Source organism: Tauraco erythrolophus, chromosome 10, assembly GCF_009769465.1.
Source record: "Tauraco erythrolophus isolate bTauEry1 chromosome 10, bTauEry1.pri, whole genome shotgun sequence".
Taxonomy (NCBI): domain Eukaryota; kingdom Metazoa; phylum Chordata; class Aves; order Musophagiformes; family Musophagidae; genus Tauraco; species Tauraco erythrolophus.
Window position 1 is genome coordinate 8,161,232 of NC_141474.1, and position 17,663 is coordinate 8,178,894.

Sequence of the window (17,663 nt, forward strand, 5' to 3'; positions counted from 1 at the left end):
GCTGGCCCATGTGTATCATCCTGCAAAGTGTTCTCAGGGCTGTTCCATTTTATCGAACTCAAGTATTACTTCAAGCTGAATTGACAGAAATCAAGCTGATCCTGGTGTAAAAATCCTAGGCTCAAGTTGCTCTACTGGGGACATGCAGTTTGTAACATTTCTCCCATGTCTTTCTCTTTCCGCTAGTTCATTTGGGTACCCTGTATTAATTTGTGTTGCATGAGGAGGTGTGTCCCTGGTCAGCATAGCTGAGCAGCTTTCCTACCTCCAGCTCCCTTCTGAGGCAGAGCTGGATCTGGTAGCCTCAGACAGCCCATATTGGCTTCTCCCTTTTGGCAGTGAGTAGCATGTCTGGAAGAGGCAGGCTGAATGTGCCCCAGACAGAGCTAACCTGGGGTGCCCCCTGCCAGCCCTTGTGGTAGTGAGACAGAGAGAAAGGTTTGTTCCTGATGACTCAGTTCCCTGTGTTTTTGCAGGAGTCTAACCAGCAAGCCGAGGTCCAGGAAGCTGAACTTCCCACACCAGATGTGTTTGTTGAGAAGCTCCCACCCAGCGGGAAGATCACTAAGACCGAGTCCCTCATTATCCCATCCACCAGGTAGAGTGGTGACACAGCGTTGTGCTGGCTGCAGGGCTGCTCAGGAAGTCACGGACAGCTTGCTAGTCAGGATGGCCTTAAGCCGTTGACTACAAGGAGACCCTCCTTATGTTCAGGCACTGAAGTGGTGAGTCTTGAGCACTTGATAAATGAATGCTGAGAACCCTGAAGGGCAGCATTGCTCTGAGGTTGCTCCTGTTTCCTGTGTTATAGCCGCTTCGTGTCCAAGGAAGTTTTTATAAAACTCTTGAGCTGCTTGCTCAAGCACGCGTTGTCTGATGCAGATTTCGGCCTTAGAGGTAGTTGTCAAGTCAAACTTACATCCTGTTAGACCTTCAAAATAGGGTAATGAATGAAGGCTTCAGAAACCTTAACTTATAGTTTCTCTGGTCATTTGCAAGCAAATAGATATTCTTTTGAAAAGGTGTTTCTTTTGGGTGCCGCTTTTGGGCGTGTGACTGCAGTTTGCGTAGCTGGATCCTATTATGCTGGTGTAGCAATAGCCGGGTGGTGGTATGGGTCTTAGCATGGGCTGTGGAAGTCTGCCTGGCACTCCTGGAAACATGCTCTGTAGCTGAACTGTGTGCTCGGCGCTATCAGAAGCAGAATCAGCAGGTCTCAGCCTAGCTCAGATCTATGTACATGATTCCCCAATGCCTCTGCTCACATTGCTGAGGTTACCAGACTGGGTGATCTGGGATTTGGGGGGTGTATCTCACCCAGATACGAGCCAGCTCTAGAATCAAGCACATCTCTGTAGCAGGTCTGAAGGGAAGCAGACGGGACGTCGGGGAAGGAGCACATCTCTGAAGGAGAGGCAGCCAGTGAGACCGCAGAACGAGAGAGCGAACAGTCTGGACAATGAACGCTCTCCAGACACCCGGCACCACTTACAGGTGTGAAAAAGATTGCTGTCTCTCTAGCTACTCATGGTTTTTTCTCTTCTCCAGCTGTCTCCTGTGGTCCCTTTGCTTCTGGTCCAAGCATCATCCATGCTGGAAAGGAACTGGGCCCTGCAGCTTCAGGAAGGAGGCAATCTATGTCTTGGCTGACCCTGTATCTTCCATCTAGTCTGCTGGGTTTTGCCAGCTCGTTGCTTTGTCAGCCCGCCATAAACTGAAAACACTGGAACAGATTGTTATGATGAGAAATAAATAGGGATATGTTGAGGCATTACTCTTCTGAAATGAGGCAAATTGCTAGAGATTGTAAAAGGGGACTGGCTTGTGCAGAGCATTTGTGCCATGCTTTTTTAGCAGCAGGACTCAGTTCCATCCTTGAAGGGGATTGTTCCTGGCTTCTGTGAAGTCAAAATTCCTTGGGCTACTGTTATGTGGTATAATGTGATGGAACTAAAACTGCATGACAGAAGAAGTAATGGCCAACAAAACCAAGGTGGCTAACAGAGGAGCCTGCAGGATCCTGCAGTATTGAAGAAGCTGATAAGTGTCGGTCCCAGCAGCCATGTGGCTGCTATAGCATGCCTTTGCTGATGGGGTGGCTGAGCACTGGCCAGCCATGCACAGCTGCCTCATGAATAGTGAGCACTGGAGTCGTGGCTTGACAGTTAGAGCTGACGTCTCTTCTCTTCTCTGTGTCTTTATTTGCAGATCCCCAGGAAAACGGTGTATGACCAACTAAATCACATCCTGGTTTCTGATGACCAGCTGCCAGAAAACATTATTCTTGTCAATACTTCTGACTGGCAAGGCCAGGTAAAGGCAGGAGACGTTTCCTGAAGCACAGTTCTCCTTCACTGTTCCTCCTCAGGAATAGACAGGCCTTGAGCTCTACCACTAACCAAGTAGGTTCTGCTGCTTGGTTGGGAGAGCAGTGGTGGTGCATGGGGGCTGGCAATATACTGAGTGTTCAGTGCCTACGGATTGGATTTTGTTTGCGCAGGAGATGCTGTGGATCTTCTAAAGCTTTGCTGCCTGAGTCTTTCGACAGAGGTTTTTTTCTCTTCTACAAAATGCCATTCCTTCTGGTTAGCAGTGCACTGGGAATGGCACCTTTGCACCTTGCACTCAAGAGCCTACTTCTCAACTGTGATACAAAGGAGGCAGAGAGAACTGACCTGTGGTTTAGGCAGAGGTTTCTAGGCATGGGTGGTGAACACAGGAGAAAATATTTCAGGTCAGCTCTGTCACCTTGCATGCCCGCTTGTGATTCCTGGCTGCAGGTATGTCACCCCATCTTTTCTAAGTGATTAATAGTTGTTAAAGAGAACCCTGAGCAGTGCTTTCTTATGCTGGCAACACAGGGTAATTTGTTATGTATTTGGAACAAATTTTGATCCTTTTGGAGCCTTAGTCTGAGAAAGCAATAAGATAGATATATGGAAGAGGACTAATAAACTTGTGCAGGGTGACTGTCTCCTGTAGGACTTGTGCCAGGCTGGTATAATTACATTGTCTGGTTTGGCTTCCTGATTCTGGAAGAACTAGGGTCTCAACGTCTGAGAAAGCAAAAATACCAACTGAGCTACTGGTTCCAGTTTCTCTGTACTTGGAAGATAGAGAGATGCCTTCTAGACCTGGACAGAAAACATTGTAGGTCATCTTCCAGTAATTTTAGCAGCTTGTGCCTGCAGTATCAGAGGACATGAAGATCGCATTGGCTGGGGTGCTTAGATTAGTGGTGCAGAATTTGAAAGTGTGAGATAATTGCTGAGTCTCATTGATATTCTGTCCGTGTATCACCGAGGTGTGTGTTAACTTGTTTGCCATTAGCTGCATGGAGGAGAAACAGTCCCTTGTGAGGAACATATGTGTTGGTAGCACCCTTCCGTTTTTCAGTGCTTGTGAGTGGGCAGAGCAATGCATTTGTTTGTCCTTTTGAAATCAGAGAGATCCAGAAGCAGGCGAGTAGACAGCATCTGCACTTACCCAGTGCTGTCTGCAAGGTGAATAGCCTTTTGCTGGTGCCCTGCTCCCTGCGGCCATAAACCCCCTGCTGTTTTAGAGTTGTCGTTGCCATGTTTTGGATGTAGTGCTAGTGTTTGTAGGTGAAATGTTTCCATTTTTCTAGAGGAACAGTTTTCTTTGGCTGATGCACAAGGACGAGGTATTTGGGAAATAGCCGTATCACTTACAAACTGGACATGGGGAGGGTGCCCACGCCTGGGTGTGAGAGTGCCTAGGAGTCTGGGGAGGCAGATTTCCTTCTTGTGACAAACTGTACCAAAAAAAGGACTATAAAATGTTCTGTTCTCTCCTCAGTACCTATCAGATGTCTTGCAAAAGCATACCTTGCCAGTGGTCTGCACATGCTCCTCAGCTGATATTCAGGCAGCTTTCAGCACTATTGTCTCCAGGATACAGAGATAGTAAGTTGTCACCCTGCTTGTGTTGTTTGTTGAGTCTTAGGTCTAAAAGCCTTGCAGCTCCTGTGCCTCAGTGCCCAGGGAGTTTTCCATCCAATAGCTGAGGAATACTTCTTCCTTTCAATACTTCTCCCCAATATACTCTCCTGAAGTCAGAGTTGTGCGACTCTTCAGCACTTGCCAGCGCTGCAAAACTGTTGCTCTTCTGCCATGAGTGTTGGGATACAAGTCTCCTTTCATCTACACCAGTGATTTTAAGAGATAGTGCTTTGGAGGCTGCCTCATAGGTCAGATCTAATAACCAGTAAAGTATGCAAAGCTAATAGGTAGATTTTGAAATAGTTCTTGCTCCCCTTCCACCAAGTAATTCCCAGATTAATTCCTCAAGGCATTCCCTAGATACCTACTGAGGGCTATGAGTACCCGTGTATGTTCTCTGACACAGCAGTTCCTTGCAATAGGTACATCCTAACCTAGATAGGTGGGTCCAGCCCTTTAGATTATCAAAATGTGTGAAAGGAGGAGCAAGGAGACCAATTAAGAAAGTACCAAACAATGCTGTGTTTTATTAATAATGTTTGAAGCTGCTGATAATCATTGTGATATTGCTTTGTGTATTGAACGAGCTCTCTTCTGCCATGGTTGTTATTAACCTTTTTTTTTCCCTACTTGTTCTGAAATAGCTGGTTGGAAGCATGATTATGAATATGTTTCCTCTTTTTCCGTCTAGCTGTAACTGCAATTCGCAGCCTCCAAACCCAATTAAAATTGCAGTGGCCGGAGCCCAGAATTACCTCAGTGCTGTGTTGAGGCTCTTTGTAGAGCAGCTGTCTCACAAAACCCCAGACTGGCTCGGCTACATGAGATTTTTGATCATCCCTCTAGGTAAATAAGGAGCAATTTTCTTCATAGAAAGGTGAACGGGTTAAATGTGATGTGTTCCCATAGGAGAAGCCCTCCTGGAAGCTGTGGCTAGGTATATGGCTGTTAAATGAGGTGAATGGTGCTGCCGTAGTACTGTGTGATGCTTGCGTTGCTGCTTTTGCGTGAGTGTTTCATCTTTGCATTCTTGATGCAAAAGTCTGCTTGTAAATCTTTTGTTTGAAGCAAGGGGTTGAGTAGTTCCTCCCCATACAGGGAGGCTCTAACGTATCTTTTTTTCATGGTACAATGAATGCATGGAATAATGTTGTGTTCTGACTACCTGGAGACTGATACAGAAAATATCTATGGAGGAGGAGGTGGGTTTGAAAATATTTTAGAGGCTCTGAAACTGCTGAGAGTTTAAATTATTCAAATTACGTGTATCCTTTGACCTTTCTTTTACATGCTATTTTCCTCAGGTTTTCCCCTCAGTTTTCCAGCACCTTATCTCTGCCCTTCCAGCAGCTCAACAAGCCTGCCTGGCTGGAAAGTTACCCAGCTTGGATTGCTTGTGTTGAGGAAAGTAGAGTGGACTGATAATAACGTTAGGGGTCTTGTAGTCAGAAACATCAGGAATGTTGTAGCAGCAAAGCCTGGGAAGCCAGGCGGTCACTGATGCTTGTGGACAGGGGTGTCTGGGCAATGTTGGTGGCATAAGACTGTGATGCCAGAAGGTGGTCTAGTCCAGGGCTTGGCTTCTGTTAACAGGGCATTTAGGTGATGTAGGCAACAAAAAATTTGAAGTGCTTTTTCTTGGTATTTTCTGGTCTTCTAGGTTTGGACCAGCTGATAGCAGTTGCCGTAGGAGTCAGAAGCTGCTGCCCAGCACCACAAAAGGTGGGGTTAGGCTGTCAATTCAGTGATGGGATTTGCAGAAGTCAAAGGAAAAAAGCAGAGAAAGAGAGCTGGATCCTTCTGTAAGGAAGACATTTAGTTTCCAAAGTGGTTGGCAGGAAGAGAAGAGCGAGCCCTTTAAGGGGGTTAAAAACAAAAAAATTATTTCTACAAGGTTAAATGTACCTTGAATGAGAGTCTGTGTGACTGAGGACTTTGGTCCTCACATGCTGACTGTCTCCTGGCCTCAGAAGAGTTTTCTGTCCTGAAGTCTGTAATGATCTGAAAATGTTCTCTCATTGGAAGTGAAATGCAAGATTTTGCTAGTGTGTTTTTAGGGTTTTTTTAATCTTAAAACTTTCTTTGGTAATTAAAAACAAACAAACGCGCTTTGATAATGGAACCGGTCAGAACTGTGAATGCTTTTAAAGGTACTTTAAATATAGAAACTTCTCTAACAGGGCCTTTCCATAAAAGTCTGCAATATTTCTTGATCAGATCAAGTCCTTATTTTTGGCCAGCTTTCTGGCAGTTCATTAAAGTGATTGAGGAGCAAACTCTCTTTTCTGACAATTGAAAAAGCACCAAAGACAGAATGGTGACCATGCTATAGGCATCTTAAAGGAAAAGACTTTCTGCTCTTAGCAGCACCTTTGAAGTAGGAATGGTGGAGTTTTTTCTGAGATGTTTTTACCTTCTTAATCCACAACTACACGCTGCAATGATAGCTTCACTCAGAGGGTGGTGAGGCACTGGAACAGGTTGCCCAGAGAAGTTGTGGATGCCCCATCCCTCGAAGTGTTCAAGGCCAGGTGGACGAGGCTTTAAGCAACTTGGTCTAGTGGAAAGTGGCTCTGCCCATGGCAGGAGAGTTGGAACTAGATGATATTTGAGGTCCCTTCCAACCCAAACCGTTCTATGAGGAGTCAACCTACAGTAGTTTGTTAAAGAGAAATGCTTAGTGTCTGTAGGCACCCATACTGGGAGATTCAGTCCTGCTTCATGCTTCTGATTCTATGGCTGAAAGACTCCTTTGATGTCCACAACAGTGTATAAACAACTGAAAAGGGGCAAATAAAATAGAATAAAAGATTGGGGATTATTTTTGCAGTTTCATTTTTTTTAGCATTTTATTTTGCTCCCATGGATAGAACTACTTGGGAGACGTCGTATTTAGTACTTGTTTCCAACTGCAGCTGCCATGTGCCATGTGTTTTCCCTGCATGTGGGAAAGCTGCTCCAGTGCATGATGCAGAGCTGTTCCACATACACTGTTCAAAACTCCACTGCAAAAGAAATTATGGGTCTGAAAGTAGCTGTGCAATGAGAAGCTCCATGATCAGGAGGGTCCAGGAAAGGACTTAGGCCTCAGTCTCTAATGACGCCGAGAGGAGTTCAAAGAGACTTTCTGCTTGAACCTTTCCTGGAAGTCTGGAAATTAGTACTGATTTGGAGGACTGAGAAAAAACAGTGGTTTTTTTCCACTATCAGCCTTACTGGACGATGGTGAGTATAGTTAAGCAACTGGAGTCTTCTTGGAAAGAATTGTCAGGTTACCAATTACCAGCTGATGACTCAGCTGTTGCAGTCTCGAAGTGTGGCTTGGTGTGAGAAGTTGATATGCAGGAAGGATAAAAATAAGCTGATTAGGAGAAACTCTGATGCCACTTCATGAGTGGTTGTAAATGTGCAGGACTCATGCTGAGCATGACTGAAATGTGGTGACTGGAAAGTGCAACCCTGGCACACCTTTTCTCCTGTGTTGAAAGGCTGGAGAGATAGTTGCCAAGAGTGGGTTGTGTGGTTTGGGGACACGTGGCCTACGATGAAGGTGGCAAATTTTTGCCATTTCCCAGAGCAGAGTTTGTCACTTAAATGCTTTCCTTCTCCTGCTCAGTATAAGTATGAAGTCAGATCTCCAGACAGGGCTGTAAGCTGGAGGCTGGACACACAAACTTTCTGCAAGGAGGTCTTTCCATGCTTATAGAAGAGCCATAAGGCTTAGCTAGAGCCAGCAGGGACCTGATGCATATGCCAATGTTCACCAGGGACTGTAATCATTGAACTCTGCCTTCTGTCTTTAATTGCTGCCTATTTATTGAACTTACAGCCCTTCTCCACTGATTAAACAAGCCTCTCTGGATTGTTTTTCCTGGCTGGGGACAATTGCCTCTTCTCAGTATTGCAAAACAGCCGCAGGGTGTGAATGGTGTTTGGAGGAAGGGGTCTGACTCCTCTTGGCAGAGGTGACCTGGCTGTGGTGCGTGCGGTGCAGCCTGTGGGTAGGAAGGGCTGCTGAAAAGGCCACTTTCAAAACTGAGAGTCTGAGATGGAGAGCCACAGGGCCTCTGCATCTTCCAAATCATTTATTTCCTCAGCAGTTTCCCAGTCCTGTTTTCTTTGCCCTTTTAAAATTTAATTTGGCGGGGGGAAGGAGGAGGTGTCACTGAAAGATACCAGTGGTGTTGAAGCAGTCTCTCTGCTGGGAAGCCTGTTTGCATAATCCTGTAGAGATAAGCTGGACTAAATTATTTGGTTACAATTGAAGAAATTTATTTCTGGGGTGTCTAGTGTAGTTTTGGTTTTGGAATTTAATTCCTTACAGATAAAAAAACACACTTGTGTTCAGTGTGGGGAAGAACAACTGTCATGTTTTCCTTTCTTTCTTAGGCTCTCATCCAGTGGCCAAGTATCTGGGGTCTGTAGATTATAGATACAACAACTTCTTCCAAGATCTAGCCTGGAGAGATCTGTTCAACAAACTTGAAGCACAGACCACTGGTAAGACCATGTGTCTGTGTCTGGCCTGTGTGGGATAAAAGGCTTGAATGAGTAATTTTAGCAAAGGTCAAGTAAATACAAGAGGAAGCAGACAAATGTTTTGTTCCTCTTTTCTCCTCACTCCACCACATTCCCTTTTCAGATGCTGACCTTTGTATGTCCTCCACATGGTGGTTTGCAAACAGTTGTTGGCTCCCAGAGGCACTAGCTGCCTGAGTCACACTGGTTTTACCTCGCTCTCAGCTTTGTTCTTTGGTGTGGAGATCTCACTACCAAGTTTAGCATGTCGCTTGCTTTGGCCTTTCAGAAACTGTCCAGCCTAAAAGATTTGGAAAACTGGAAAGTGTGGGAAGATTAACTTCTATTAGTTGTGTGTAAGAATGACCTTGACATTTCTGAAGCCTGCTGGCAGGATCTTCTCATTAAGAGACATACCTCCCTGGAGGTGTTCAAGGCCAAGTTGGACAGAGCCTTGAGTAGCCTGATCTAGTTGAGAGGCATCCCTGCCCTTGACAGGGAGGTTGGATTAGATGATCTCTAAGGTCCCTTCCAGCCTATGCCATTCTATGAAGACTTGAGACTTGACTGAGGAGTGATGCTCTCATGGCAGCGTATCCTATACAGACATTTCACTAGAACTAAAAAGTTTCAGAGTTTTTGGAGTGCCACGAGGGTGGGGAGGTTGCAATGTAGTTCTCCTGTGGGAATTGCAGAGTGCTTGAGTCTCCCAGGATGCTCCTGGAAGTCCTCTAGCCATGAGAGGAGGAGACAACAGACCTCTTCGCAGGTAATTGTTCAGAGCCTTTTCCAGCAGATGGGAAGGAACTTGGCTGGACAAGGCCCTGGGCAGCCTGTTCTGAAGGTGAAGTTAACACTGCTTGGAGCAGGAGGCTGGACTAGAGATCTCCTAGTGTGCCACTCAGTCTGTCCTTTTCCGTGATTCTAAGCTCGTGGAAGAACAGATGTCTGGAACGGTTTCTCCGAATTCTGTGCTGCACTTGAAAATGCAGACAAATGTCAATACAGACTTGATTTTTGTGTCTGAGTTAGGAACAGTTCATTAGCTATAGAAACCTAGCTCAAGAGCTATACATGTTCTTTAGTTGGTTGTGTGCTGCAGCCCTTATTTATTTGCCTGCATGCTATGAGGAAAGAGCAGCCTCATTTTGCGCAGTCCAGACCTTGTAGATCCTCTGTTTTCATCTGTGCAATGAGAACTGCACAGAAACCCATGCTGGAGTAAGATCTGATAAAGAATCATAGCTTTTCATAGTTCACTGTTCAAATACAAAGAGTCTGGGTTAAAATGCCCGTTAAGGTATGGAATTGCCTGGTGAAGGTCATTTGCATTCCCTTCATCTCACAGTTGAGGCTCTTTGCTTGAAACCAAAGAACTGTGGAAGACATTTAGGAAATGTCTTCCTGTCAACTTGAATCAAACACAGTCTCACAGATCTGAAGCATGTTTGCTGCTACACACATGATCTTTGTGCTCTTCCTACCCTTGTGTGGCTCTCAGTCTTTTCAGTTAACTCAGCCAGGCCGGGAGTTCGTTAGGAAATCAGGTAACTCAAATGGTGGTGTCAGCAGAGCATCTCGCCAAGGCCCTGAGAGAGGTGACTAGGCACTCTTTTCAGCAGGTACCCGCAGTCAAGGTGCGAAAAAGTCTAAAGCTGACTCTGGGCAGGTACACATTTTCAAATAAAAGCATTTTAACAAATATAAAATAACGACAGTATTTCAGTCACTGATGCTGTGTACAGATGCCTGTGTATCTAGTGTGCCTTCCTAATGGTTTTGCCTTGGCGCTCTTGTAGGATGTTTGCTTTTGGTCAGACAGCTTTACAGCGCTCTGGGGTGGTAGGCTGCCGAGCTTCCTTTGGAAGCTGCAGTTTAAATGCAGCTGGCTGGGTACCATCAGCTGCTTGGCTGAGCAGATGCAGGACAGTGCTGGTCATGGTCTGGGAACTCACTTGAATTATTTTCTCTTTGTTCTGTTGCAGTTCCAGAAACACCTGATGTTGTCTCCCGGATAACACAGTATATAGCAGGGGCAAACTGTGCACACCAGTTGCCCATTGCTGAAGCAATGCTGACATACAAGCAGAAAAGGTATGTCACTAACCTAACACTGACTTTCCAGAGCAAGCACCAGGTTGAAAGCAAAGTGCTTTTCTCATCTTGTGTGCCAGCAGTCTTAAAATCACTCCAAATTGCCGACACCCTGGGAGCCTTACAGTAACCTGCACCCAGTGATGTGTCCCACTTAAACAGTGGTGAATCTGCAACAGTGTGATTACTTTAAGTGCAGTGATTTCTTTGAAGACCTGAGAGGTTTGGGGAAGTGAGACTAGGCAGGATGGGGGATTAACAGATTATATCTGCTTAGGTTTCAGACATCTGTTACCACAGAGACCTTACATGTGCAAGACTGGACTGTGACATTCCACCCCAAAGTGTCTTCCATGAGACCTGGCATTTTTTACATTGATATTGAGGGAACCGAAACCCTTTCCTTTTCAAGTGTAACTAACAGAGCTTCTTGCAGGAGACCAAAATCCCTGTTGATTGGCATTTGCAGACTACCAGGACTCCTACTGTGGAGGGCAGACAGGTTCAGGTTTTCAGGTTTCATTTCACCTTATCATTCACCAGGTTTCATTTCAACTTATCTTAAAGGATAAGCAGCCTGTAGGAGGGAGGATTGGAGTCTGAAAACAAGACTCAGAAGTACGTAGAGCCTCACGTGGCCATGGTCCAGGAAGAAGACTAACTGTCACTGAAGGGTAGAGATGCGTTATTTCTGGGACACAGAGGAGAATAGACTCCAGCTCACATCCCAGTAATTTCTAAGAGCAGGACAAACACTCAGCTTGTGATTTTTCTCGATTAGGGACTAGCAATCTCCTATAAGGCATGGGTGATGTTAATTATTACCCTTTCCGTGTTATATCTGATCTTTCGTTTTTGGTCCATTAACATCCCTCATTGGTGCCTCCTTTGCGTAAGAACTGGGAGGGGTTAAAGGTATGGGTAGAGCCACTTTTTTCCCCTCTTCTTGGAAATGCTAATTGTATATTGCTTTTCCATTCCTGTGTCTGCTCCACATTACTTTGCAGAAATGATTCAGTAAAATTTAGCCCATTCTTCATGCTCTCCTAGGGAAAATATTTCTAGACTGACTAGTCCATTAAAAGGCGTGCACTCTCTTTATGTACTTGTGAACTTCTGTAATGTTATCCTGATAAAGGTGAAACCTGGGGAGCCACATGGTACTCAAAGCTCTTAGCTTTTAAATCTTTTATTTCGTTTTTGGTGTGAAGACTTACCTTAGTTACCAGTAGGGAGTTCAGACACCCCTAGTGCAGTGTGAACCCCTTCTGATGGCTGCCTCTTTCTCTGCACCCTTCAGTTGCTGGGTCCTGCACTGGTTTCCATTGCCTTCTCCATTCTGCTGCAGATTCATTTTTGTCATTAACACACATTTAATAATTTTGAGTTTCTAGTGCCCAGAAGAGTCAATTTGGTACTTTGTTGAAAAGCATCTGAAATGTACTTCAGCAGCACACGCACTTAGCCCTCCTAGCAGAGTGCATGACCCCTTTACCAAGCTGGTCTGATCCATTTGGGTTTTAGACCTTTTGGAGTTGGTGATGCTATACCTGAAGCTATTGACAGGTTTAAATCAGGCTCAAATCCTGCAGGAGGTTACTTGGATGAGAGATTGCTGAGACTTTTAGTCACACTCGTGGCATAGCCTGCAGTCTCTTAGTATGTCTGTTGTGTCTGCTTTAAAATAACTTCTACTTTCAGCTAAATACCCCATGAACAAATTGGAGAGTGAGTTAGAGGAACAAGCTCTCCCATGGAGTGATGGGCAATTATCTCCCCGTGTGGCTTTCTTTAGAAATGCAGCTTTCTGTCATTGGCAGCAACTTAGGGTATTGTGAAAAGCTGCACAGAAATTGTGTTTCCATTAGCACTGTCTAAATGAATGCATCGCTTTGTTGTAAGTATAATAACATATTTGTCTTTTTCTTTGGTTGCTTTCTGAAAAGGAAAAAGAGCTTTCATTTTGATTTTACCATAAGGTATCAGTTCCTTTAGGTTCCCTCTCCCATCTCCTGTCTCTTTTCCCCCATGAACTGGTGTTTTGTGCTTTAACAGTTCCCGCAGGTCTGGGATGCACAGTTTGTGCTTTAGATTAAATTCCGCTCGCTGCTTCAAAACTATGGCATCTGCTGGCAGAATGCGTTGTTGAAAATGACTGCTCTGCCTTTGGACCACACATATGGGTTTTCAGGATGTAGACCGAATGGGAATGGAGGTGTTATTGAGACAGTAGCTTTGAGCAGTAAAACATGGAGAAAGTAGGTTTTTTTTCTTCCCTTTTTGCTGGCCATCAGAGGATAATAGTGTAGCTCCCAAAGAATCAGGACTGAGCACAGGCTTTTCCGTTCCCATCTGTTGGAACTGCAGTGCTGTAAGTGGCACTCACTGGCTCAGGGTGGGGTTCAGCTGTACAGTGTTCAAGCGCAGACCAGCAAATCTTCTCCCTGTAATCAAAAAATAGAGGACTAGTCTCTTACTGGTAGGTTATCCCAACACATGGACTTCTATGAGCTTAAGAAAGAGGAGACAGATAGATACTAGCAGTGGAGTTGTGCTCTCTGAGCTGTGTCCAAGACCTCCTTGCTCTGCAGAGTCCCCTGCTTCAATTCATACGATTATTGGACATTTTTTATTTTGACCTCAGTTCACAAAGTTACTGCAACTCCCTCTCCCTTGAGGCCAGAGGTGAATGGCTTCTCCCAGGCCGACTTTCAAGGCAGCGGTCCGTGTAGAAACAGCAGCACTACCTCTACCTACAAATTTGTTGCAAGACAAATCTCCCAGTACCCCAACATTTGCTCTGTTAAACAAGCCCCAGTGGTCCAAGGAAAGCCAAGCCAGTCTTTAGGACGTAGCTGTATGTGATGAGCTGCTTTATAACTTTATTGCCAGCTATCCCTATTTTGACTTACCTCCGCTCTCCTTCCTGTCCCCTTGTTCATGTTTGTCATGGCGAAAGGTTGGCGCATGTGTTGCCTGTGATGGACTGCAATGGTGCAAAAGCTGTGTCCCATTCTTTTGGAGCATCTGCTGACCTTACCTGAAATCAAGGGGGCTGGCAATGAGAAAGGGATTCAAGAAGGAAGTGAATTGCTATTTCAGCTCTTCTGCGTTACACTGGGTGACTGACTTTTGTTTGTGAACACTGAGAGAATTGCTGGTTAATGAGTTGTCAAGAAACACTGCAGTCCAAGCAGTATCTGGGGAGCTGAGACCCTGGTGGCAGAGGTGAGCCTCTCACTAGGAGAGGTGTATCATCAACACTGATATCTCTCTGCATTGCTTTCTTGAATGAAGCCCTGTGGTATTTGAGGTCTGGGACTCGACAGACACTTGTTCCCAGTGTAGCTGGATTGCTGATCAGTTCCATGAACCTGGGCTGGTGTCACCCACTGTAATTGTGTCTAGCACCACTCATGCCATGTGGCTTCTGGATAGCCCTTGCACGAACCTGGGGAGCATCTTGGCTGTTGGAAATAAAAACACTGCTCGGCTGTCAGGGAAGGGGCTGGATCATTTCCTACCTGGTTACACACCGAAAGCTCTTCACTCTTGTGTATTGTAGAGCACTTCCCCAACTCTTGCTCCCTGGAGCGCAAGTGCCTTGGGTTGGAGGGTTCCTGGGCAATAGGAAGCAGGAATAACACTGTTTTCTGCCTTCTGCGTGTCTCGAAGGCTCTGCAGGGCAGTGGCTAGGCGGAGTCCAGGTCATTTCTCCGAGTACTGCTTTTAAAACACATGCTGCAGCGGTTGCTGAACATGAACACAGCTGGTGAATATGGACCCGGTCCCTTCTCTGGTTCAGCGGCAGTGCCCATGTCATCTGACTGGTTCCTGCATGAACCTACTTGGGCAGCTGGTGGAAATGTAATGAGAGTTTATTTGTGCCCCTTGCCTGGCAGAGCAGTGCAGCAGAGGAGAGTCAAGGCTCAAGAAATGCTGGATGTCCTGTTGAGTATGTCCAGCCCGCTGTAGGAACATGGAGAGTGCTGGACAGGAGTTTCATGGGGAAGCAGAAAGGTGACTTATCTGGTGTGTGGTGGGGACTTGGAGTTGCTTTGTCTCTTTGTTTGGTTTGACCACTGGAAATTTGGTGGAACAGGGACGGTGTTAGCCAGCAGACAGCTACAGTTGCCCAGTGGGAAGGCAGGTGATTCATAGCAAAGATGAACCTTGGAGAGTTGTTGTTAGTGCCTGGCTGGAAATGTTTTAGAGGCCTGCTAGTCCTTCAGTGCTAAGTCTCCTCTTCCCTTTTGCCCCCCCTGCAGGACTTGCCTGGAATAAAGGTAGTACCTGAGACCCTCCTGCTAGGAAGTCACGGGTGTTTGGCTTCCTTTGAATCTGTTTTGGGTTGCTTAAATTTTAAATGAAGTCTTACTAAAAGGCTGGTAACTGGCATAACTGCTCTCAGTGATTATTCAGTCCCTCTTACTGAATATCTGAGTGCTTTGCAGCTTAGTTTGTACTTTGCCCCAGAAGTGAGAGAGATTATTCCTTTTGTCAGGTGGGTGACTCCTGGTGATGTGGCTGCTTCTCCTTTCTAAGAGTCCTAAAACATACAAAGACACATAGCCAGATTAATTTATCTGAATTCATTCCTTGAGATAGGGAGAGAGCCTGCAAGTCTATTTCTGGACAGTTTACCTTTGAAGGACTGGTTGCAGGTGGATAGATTTTGCCCAAACGAAAGTAGTAATTAGACAACTCTCCATTCCAGATAAAGATGTTCTTTCTAGCCTCTCTGCACAGGCCTGGTTTTTGTTTTCCCCCAGAATTTGGTGAAACTTTTTTTCCCCAGAATTACGGAGGTAAAGTATCAATAACACTGTTAAAACATCACAGACCAGGGTCAGCTTTGGCTTTAAATTATAGCTGAGACACAAAGGCCTTCAGAAGCCCTGAGGATAAAACCAGTACCCTGGGCATCACTCTAGGGAATAAAACCTCTGCAGCCTGGGAATCTGTGCAGCCTAGGTAATGAGGGGGAGCTGCCTTTCCAGGGACAGGGGATATTTTAGTTGCAGGGCAGTGGTAGGAGAGATAGAAGAGACCACTACCAAGGTGAAAGGATTCTGAATTCATATTTTGGGATCCCAAAGGACAAGAACCAGGAAAGAACATGAAAGAGGAAGTGGAGAACAAGCACGATCGTCTCATCTTTCCTTTCATCCACATGAAGAGCAGCTGTTTTGATAAGCTGCGTTTTCAGAGGCACATGTGCAAGATCAGAATTCCCAAGAGGACATGTGACAGGACTGGACTAGCTGAGCTGAAATCCAGCTGGATTGCTTCAGGAACAGTCTGGGCATCTTTGTGAGCTGTGATAAATGGTGACTCAAGCAAATGATTTATTTCAGAATTGCCCCTGAGCTCTCCTCAGTGGGAGTCTGAGCTCCCAGAGGGAACAAGAATGAGTTTTCTGCTGGAATTGGGCATGGTTTGTTTTTTCAGAGCTCAGAGCAAAGCCTTCCAGTAGCCAAGAGATGACTAGGCGACTATTGTGCTTCCCTCACTTGATCAGCGGGGCTCGCTTCTGCCTGCTTCTCAGCCCATGGAGCTGAAGAAACGAGAAGAAAGCTGAGCCTCTGTTCTGTGTTTCTCCCAACAGCTCTGTGGGTTTCTCGTTTCCCTTTGCAAAACTGAAGCTGGAAATGTCGTGTTTGTAGGAGATTTATTTGCTGGGGGCCCTGCAGCCGTGTTTGGAAAGATGTGACCTTTCCGGCTTCAACACATGATCAGGAACTTGGTCATTTTGTCGTGTGCTTTGGGAGAAGAATGAAGGTGCAGTACGTGGGGTTATGAGGTAGGAAGGGAGCAAAGCCCTGGGCCTTGCCTTAGAGATGTGTGAACAGAGCTGAGCCAAAGCAAGAGGCTGTTTGCAAAAACAAGCTGCTGCGGACCCAGAGGGACCTCTGGATGAGTTGTATTGGCTGCAGTTCTGTGCCATTCTTTCTGTAGGGCTTAAAGGAAAGTGTCCAGCCCGTGCTAATCGCGCAGTGGTTGGCAGCCTTTGTGCATTCGGTGCATTTCCGATCTGTGCTGGGAACAGCACACAAATACCTGTTTTGCTGAAGCATTTGTGCTCCACGCAGCAATATTCTGGATGAAGGCAGTGCTGGATGGTTTTTCTCTAAACGTTGCAGTGCACCAAGCACTGGGGGGATGCACAAAAAGAGAAACATGAGAAATCTCAGTGTTTGTCTGCTTCCTGCCCGTTTCCTGTGCTTGGCCACTGAGAAATGTTGTGCGTCTTGCCCGTGCAGTCACTTTCACTGCTGAACTGCAATTCCTCCAAGCACGTGGATGTGCTCCTGCAGTCCTCTCCTCGCCCTGTGAGTCTCTCTTCATCTCTTTCACCCTTGAAGGGAGCAGTGGCTCTGCAGGCCCTCCCAGCCTGCCTTCCTCCTCACTCAGGTCTTCCTCCTCTTGTCTTGAGTCTCTCCCAAATTCCTGCTAGGTTTGACTGTGGCCTTCATTGCTGGCCTTTATCTACCCTCTGGCTTCTGAATCCTGGGCAGGGCCAGAGCAGGAAGGGCTGCTGCCTTCCTGCTTTCAAAATGTGTGTAGTGTTGTCTTCAGCCGTTTCTGGGACATCCTGTGTGTTTTGTTCAGTTTGGTTTAGCTGTTTGCTGTTCTCCACTTGATGTCCTGATCTACCCGGTGTGCTCCAGTGCCTGACTTCTCTAGTGTGCCTGTCTAATGGACTGCAAGCTCCCAGTGGCAGGGAACGTGTATCTGTGTGCGTGAGCGCGTGTGTGTACGTGCTTGCTAGTACTGTACGAATAACCACGTGTCACGGCTTGTAACCCCGTGGCAGGCTAACTGCTTTAGCGATGCTGGGATATGCAAGGTATGGCACATGACTCCAAAGGTGGGACGCGTGAAGGCCATGCGTGCAGAGCGCTTCAGGTACTAGTAAGTAACGCACAGTTCTCCGTGTTGTTGTGGCACAGATCCATTTCCTTGCAGTAGGAGGTCGTGTGTCTGTGATGACTGCCATGCCATTAAAGCATGTTTCTCTGTCAAGCGTGAGGGAGGGAGGAAGAGACCTTTCCCCGAGAGATGTGCCGCAAGCTGCGTGCTCTTCCC

The 17,663-nt window shown here is 46.2% G+C and overlaps 1 protein-coding gene across 2 annotated transcripts in view; it reads left to right on the top strand.

The window, feature by feature from the left end:
- PACS2 (phosphofurin acidic cluster sorting protein 2) overlaps positions 1 to 17,663 on the top strand; it is a 79,792-nt gene that overhangs the window by 49,547 nt on the left and 12,582 nt on the right. The window contains exons 12-19 of one of the 2 annotated variants that reach the window (XM_086617109.1): positions 477 to 598; positions 1,359 to 1,494; positions 2,209 to 2,313; positions 3,820 to 3,926; positions 4,654 to 4,808; positions 8,352 to 8,462; positions 10,466 to 10,574; positions 12,521 to 12,553. In XM_086617109.1, coding sequence (XP_086473235.1) covers positions 477 to 598; positions 1,359 to 1,494; positions 2,209 to 2,313; positions 3,820 to 3,926; positions 4,654 to 4,808; positions 8,352 to 8,462; positions 10,466 to 10,574; positions 12,521 to 12,553 — 878 coding nt within the window. The remainder of the gene's footprint in view (positions 1 to 476; positions 599 to 1,358; positions 1,495 to 2,208; positions 2,314 to 3,819; positions 3,927 to 4,653; positions 4,809 to 8,351; positions 8,463 to 10,465; positions 10,575 to 12,520; positions 12,554 to 17,663) is intronic. The other variant, XM_086617110.1, reaches the window with a different exon arrangement.